Source organism: Monoraphidium neglectum (assembly GCF_000611645.1).
Source record: "Monoraphidium neglectum strain SAG 48.87 unplaced genomic scaffold scaffold01239, whole genome shotgun sequence".
NCBI classification, from domain to species: domain Eukaryota; kingdom Viridiplantae; phylum Chlorophyta; class Chlorophyceae; order Sphaeropleales; family Selenastraceae; genus Monoraphidium; species Monoraphidium neglectum.
In genome coordinates, this window is record NW_014012389.1 from 9,965 (window position 1) to 15,958 (window position 5,994).

Genomic DNA, 5,994 nt, shown 5'->3' on the forward strand with positions numbered 1-5,994 from the left:
CGCACACACGCACGCACGCACGAACGCACGCACGCAAGAACGAACGCACGCACGCACGCACGCACGCACACACACACACACACACACACACACGTTCGCATGCATCACATGCATTACGTTACATGAACCTTTATCACATCGGATGCACATGTTTGCGAACTGCCGCAGGTGGGTTGATGACATCTTAGTGGCCCTCTACCTCGCCACAGCAATGTACAGCCGCCTCGCACGCGCCCAGGCGGCGGCCTGAGCGCCAGACGCCAGCAGCCCCGTTGCCAGGCGGGTCGGCATGCGCTGGGGCCCTGCCAGGGTGGCGGCCGGCGCTCACTGCTACTTTGTTTTTACGGCGGCAACGCGGCGGCAGGGCAGCTTTGATACAGGGGATGCTCATGTGGCGCGTCATCAGTGACGTTGGCGGAGCGCTGAGTACTGGGTGGGCTTTGACCATTTGTGGACTTTGTTGAGCAGCAAGTGGTCGCAAAGATTTGACCATGACCACAATGTGCCTGATGCAGTACCAGTGTCCAGCGTGCTTAGCGTTACATATAATCAAGGGAGCAGGTTTCAGCAATGTGTGAGGGTTGTGCTCTCCTCACTACCAGTCTGCACTTGGGCGCATGAAGCACATGCTACTTGCTCAACACTCTCACCGCCTCTGGCTTGATTGATTGACAGCCAGCCATCTGGACATGTTGAGTTGGAATTGCTCGTCCGGTCAATCGTAAGTAAACAAAAAATTACCAGGTGCACCATGCTTGACCCAAAATGACCAGTTGTACCATGCTTGACTTTCAAGCAGAATCACGGAATGCAACAGGCTGTAAATACTCTTCATGCAGACATCTCAAATTGCTGCTGCTCTCCTGCACAATATGCTGCAGGACGCGGCCAGCAATGCCGGTTTGGAGGTAGGAGGGTAGGCACAGTGCACTTCATGTGCCCATGACACACCTCTGCAGACTTGCATGGGTCGAAGCAATCCTGCCAATGCACTCGATTGGTTCGTGTCACCGCCGCCACCACGGTGGCGGTGGCGTGGGGGCAAAATTGACGGGCAGTGCTTATAAGGGGACATCACGGGAAACCCTCAACTTTGCCCTGAGTGGCCACAATTGGCGCCGCCTGCATCAGCGGATCAGACAACACATTTATGGCCGGGGCTGCGGATGCAGCTGCGCCACCACCACCCACTGCTGCGACGGCGGTCAGGTTGAAGCTTCTGCGCTGCCGCTCTTTCGGCGCGTCTGCCTCACTGGCCATGTCCCACTCCTGCTGATCGCCGTGTGGGGCGGCATCATCTGCTGCCCAATTGTCTTCTGCCTTGCGATCGCTCAGCCGGGCCAACGCCGCCGCCGCCGCGCGCAGCAGCAGCGCCTCTGCCCCCTCGTGCCCCTCCTGAGCCGCCAGGTCAGCAGCGCTGTCGCCGTCCGCCGTCAGGGCCGCGACAGCAGCGGCCGCAGCGGCGCCCCCCGCCCCGAGGCCGCCCACCCACTTCTCCAGGGCCGCTTCCTGTCCATTGAATGCTCCCCAGTGACCTGCCGTCCACCCGTCCTCGTCAGCGGTCAACGGGTGCGCCCCCGCCTCCAGCAGAGCTTCGATGCAGCCGGCGTGGCCGTGCTCAGCCGCGAGCAGCAGTGCGGCCGAGCCGTCCGGCAGCCGCGCATCCAGGTCAGCGCCCGGCGACGAGCACAGCGCGCGCAGCACGCCCTCGTGGCCGCGCCGCGCCGCCGCGTGCAGCGGCGCCCAGCCGCGACCGTCCGCGGCGGCGGGGTCGGCGCCGGCGGCGAGCAGGAGGCGCGCACAGCGGGCGCAGCCGCCGCGGGCGGCGGCGAGCATCAGGGGGGTGGCGCCGGCGGCGGTGCGGGCGTCGACGGCGGCGGCGGCGCCAGGCAAAGACAGGAGCAGTTCCAGCTCCTGCGGTTCGAGTGTGGGTGTGGCACAGCAAAGTGTTGTGAAGTTAGTGCGTGGGATTTGACCCAGTCAAGTAGCGATGGTGATGAGGGTGGCAAAACAATGGATGATTGCTGTCGTTGCGCTGTTGTCAACTGCTCTTTTGCTGCTGCTTTACTGCCAATACGGTCTTCAGCGGCCCTGTCCCACCCCTGCTCCGTCCGCCGGCGGCCTTTGCACCAAGCATACACCGGTCGGACTACGGCAGCTAAGACAGGCGGCAAGACATATGGATGCGCACTGATCTTTGGTACAGTACGGACACGGGCACTCGTGAGTAGCAACTGAGTATCTCACCTCGCAGGCGCCCTGCGATGCAGCCAGGTGAACCGGCAGCTGCTGCCCGCCGCCCACCACGGCCGTGGGCGTGGTCGGCGGGCCGCCGCTGGCACCGGGCTCCTGGCCGGCCGCGAGCATAAGGGACGCCATGGCGGCGGCGACCGCCTCGGCGGCCAGTGGTTGGGGGCTGCAGCTTCTGCTAGGCGATTGCCTGCAGTCCTGCTCGGGGGGGGGGGGCACGTGAGCGGGAAGGCCGGCATCGGTCAACAATGCAGTGCAGGTGAGTGGGGGGGGGGGGGTGAGAGGATTGCCATGACTTTTTGACAAGGGTGTAGCGTGCAGAGCGGTCTCAGATCAGATGGGCCCATACTGATATCAGTTGTGTTTAGAACAATACAATCGTGCCAAGAGTGCTGCGCTGCGCATTGTGCAGGAGCAGGGGGGGGGCGACGGCGTGCACAGGGGGCGGGGGAAGCGGCCGCCATCTATCAAGGTGGGCGACATGTGTCACCTGGGTAGGTGCGTTATCGCTGAGATCAATAATATTTGAAGGCATGATTTGATACAGAACAGGCCAAGGCTAGCTGCTCGGATCCTTGGCGCGAGTAGTACAAGACGTCCGGAATAGTCAAAGAGATTACAGGGTCAAAAAGCAGAATAGGAAGACAATAATAACAGGAAAACAAAGTCCATTGTGGCTTTGAGGCCGGGCTGACCGCAGAAAGGGGCCGTGAGTCATGTGTGCTGGTGCCGGTCATGTCAGACTCGCAGGCGGTGCCGCCTCAATCAGTTGAACGTGCGCCGCGAAGCACTGATAGGCACCTTTAGAAAGCCAACACACAATTATATGAAGATACCAGCTTGAAGTATCCGCCCCCGGAGATCCGCAGGGTTGGTGGCAGCGACCCCGGAACCGCCCACCCCTGCGCTCTGCCGTTGTATCGTGGCATGGGGCCTGCCATGGGCGGAAGGGGCGCCCCTAAAATTCAATGCTTTCCAGACTCCGTGAAGCGTCAGTGTAATGCAGCTGGCCAGCACCACGCATATTCATGCTTGCTAGCGCTCACCATGCCTATGCTCGTCCTGGGTTTGTGCGGCGCACAGCACCCTCAAGCGCTTGCAACAAGCCGCCTCAGCGGAGGCCGTCGTTATGCCCCAACACCTGGATGGCTTCAAAAATCGGGGCGCTGCTACATGGCCGCGCTGAAAGATGAGCGGCGCCCTAGCGGAGCCGGCCAGAGTTGTGGGGGGCAGTCGGCGGTCAACAAGTCAATTTGAAACATGCAGCAGCCCTGCGCTGCCCGTGGCAAGGCCGCAACAATGTAATGTTTGCAGTGACCACACTCGCATGTGATTGCTGACATCGGAGCGCCTGGCCTGCGGCGTGCCTCATCTACAGTACATGTGCTGTGCTCGCAGGTCAGCATGAGTGCCTCGGACGTGAAGTGCTTTATATGCGTGCGCCTTGCACCACATATCAGATTTATATCCAAACACCTGTTCCATCGAAATGGCCTTTCTGCTCTCAGGCCGCGGCGCGGCAGCATCGCACACCCGCACGTTGACACGGGCGGGCCCCTGCAGATATGTTGCTGTTGCTCGCGTAGTACAGCCTCACAAGTGGACAGGCACCCGCTCGGCACCTTCAGCCGTGTGCGCCTCCGCGGTGAGGCCCAGCGTGGCATGGCGAACGCTTTTGCCACTGCCAACACCATACATTGAACCTCGATCGCATGCCAAAACCCATTTCTGCACCCGGGGCCTTCATGCTGCTTTGCTGCGCGCCACCGTCTGCGGCCGCCGCGCCCCTCGCCACACTCGCCGCCGCCGCCGCTGCCGTGCGAACGCCGCAACCTTCGACGCCCCCACAGCAGGACGCAGAAGCGCCCACTACAAGTAGCGGTGCCAGCAGCAGCGCCTTCACAGACGAGCAGCAGCGCCTGCTTTGGGACAGCGTGTCGCGCGCGCTGCTGCGCCTCGGCAAGTCTGGAGCGACCGAGGCTCACGGCAGGTGCGGCGCCCAATGGACGGCGCTCACGCGCGGGCCGCTTCGTGCCGCGGCAGACGCTCCGCCGCGTGGCAGTGCCAAGCTGCGCCTGGCGCACGCCGCACCCTGATCGCAGCCGAGTCCACGGTTTGAATAGCTCACCTGCAGTACAGTATGTCGATTGCCGTTATAAAGGAACAGATTACATGACATCTTGTTGCCTATCCCAATCTCCAGGTCCTTATGCGAGCTGCTGAGGGCCCACAAACTGGTCAAAGTCCAGATCAACGGCCCCGCGGACGCCGCAGCCGCGGTCGCCGCGTCGCTGTCCGCCGACAGCGGCGGTGTGCTGCTGCAGACGAAGGGCGGGACACTGCTGTTTGCGGAGGGGGATGCTGAGGCTGCGGCACTGCTGCAGGTGTGAATCTCGCTTGTGGGGGACGGAGCGCCGCCATTGAAGCACTCGCTGCCATTTAGAGCTGCACCTGCGGCGCCGCGCCCACCGGACGGCCGGACGGTTGTAGCGCCGACGGCAGCGCGCCAGCGCCTGGGTATCTGAATCCGCACTGTCACAAGACTCTTGCGATGCTTGAGGTCTGAGCGGCTGGAAACGTCGCGCGCTGCAGGTTGCGAACGAGAGCGCCGGCAAGACTGCCGTGTGGCGTGAGAAGCGGATGGAGCAAAGGGAGAAGCGGCAGCAGCTGCTGGCGACGACGACCGCCAAGCGAGAGGCCAACGCCAGCCGCAGTGAGCGGCGGGGGTGCCCAGTGTTCGCGTCGCTTGCCGCACGGCTCCTGCCTTCATGCGGGGCAGGGGCTCCGCTTGGCTGTGGGGGTCCAGAGCGGCGGCCGCTGCACCACGTGCACGTGGAAGCCGCCTCCAGGCTGGGGCGATCTGGCTCCTGCGCAGTGCACCTGACACGTTGCTCCCACTGCCACCGCCCGCCCAGGCCGCCGGCGCATCGGGAAAATGATCTCTAATGTCAGCAGCGGCGGCAAGGGCAAGATGAGCCGCGAGGGTCTGCTGGGCGAGTGGCAGCAGGTGCGTGGGGGCTGGGGCTGCACGGCGGCAGAGGGTGGCCTTTCCAATTCCCGCGCCGCTTGCTGGCCGTGCACTTGATGTGTTGTGCAATCATACGCGCCGTGACGCTACCTTTCCTGATGACCCCCTTCCCTTTCTATTACGTGTGCCTGTCGCGGCGCAGTTGGCGGCCGGCATCGCTGCGGAGGAGGCCGGGGAGGCGGCGGCGGCCGCCGCGCAAGGCGGGCCGGCGCCCAAGCAACCGTGGAAGCGCGCGGCGGCGCAGAAGCAGCAGCAGCAGCAGCAGCAGCAGCAGCCGCCCCGGTCGCCCCGGCAGCAGTGATGCCGACCAGCTCAAGGGGCCTGGTCCCAGCCAGCCACCGCGGTGTGCCTCGTCCACGACCCCTTCCCCACGCTCAAGCATCCTGATTGCCGCGGCAGCGCCGCTGCACCGCGGCCTCCTCTTCCTTTTCGCACCTCGCTTGTAGTCGACCTGTTGGCTTGTATCAAAGCAACCACTTGCCGCGATGTAACCCTTCCGCACTCGTGTCGAGCAGGCAGTTGGTGATGTTGTGTCCCGCTTCAAACTCTGTGTTACACCGCACCTCCCACGCGCCCCAAAATACCCCTGGATGTGAGAGGCCATGCTTTGCAGCCGTGCACGGCACGATACGGCGGGCGGTCAGTGCGGCCAGCAACCAGCGGACGCAGCCCCGCCAGCCGCGCCGAGCTGCGCGCACGCCCCCTGCCCCGTGTGC

General features: G+C 63.6%; 2 protein-coding genes across 2 annotated transcripts; one reads left to right on the forward strand and one right to left on the reverse strand.

Moving 5' to 3' along the window:
* Positions 1 to 1,074: 1,074 nt before the first annotated feature.
* MNEG_7149 (hypothetical protein) lies at positions 1,075 to 2,379 on the reverse strand (the record flags this gene model as incomplete). The annotated part of the gene is made up of 2 exons (XM_014044377.1): positions 1,075 to 1,914; positions 2,248 to 2,379. The coding sequence occupies 2 exons, from the start codon at positions 2,377 to 2,379 to the stop codon at positions 1,075 to 1,077; spliced, it is 972 nt and encodes a 323-aa protein (XP_013899831.1).
* Positions 2,380 to 3,739: 1,360 nt separating this feature from the next.
* On the forward strand, positions 3,740 to 5,579 carry MNEG_7150 (hypothetical protein; the record flags this gene model as incomplete). The annotated part of the gene is made up of 6 exons (XM_014044378.1): positions 3,740 to 3,895; positions 4,101 to 4,240; positions 4,454 to 4,634; positions 4,843 to 4,963; positions 5,166 to 5,257; positions 5,421 to 5,579. The coding sequence occupies 6 exons, from the start codon at positions 3,740 to 3,742 to the stop codon at positions 5,577 to 5,579; spliced, it is 849 nt and encodes a 282-aa protein (XP_013899832.1).
* Between the last annotated feature and the right edge of the window lie 415 nt (positions 5,580 to 5,994).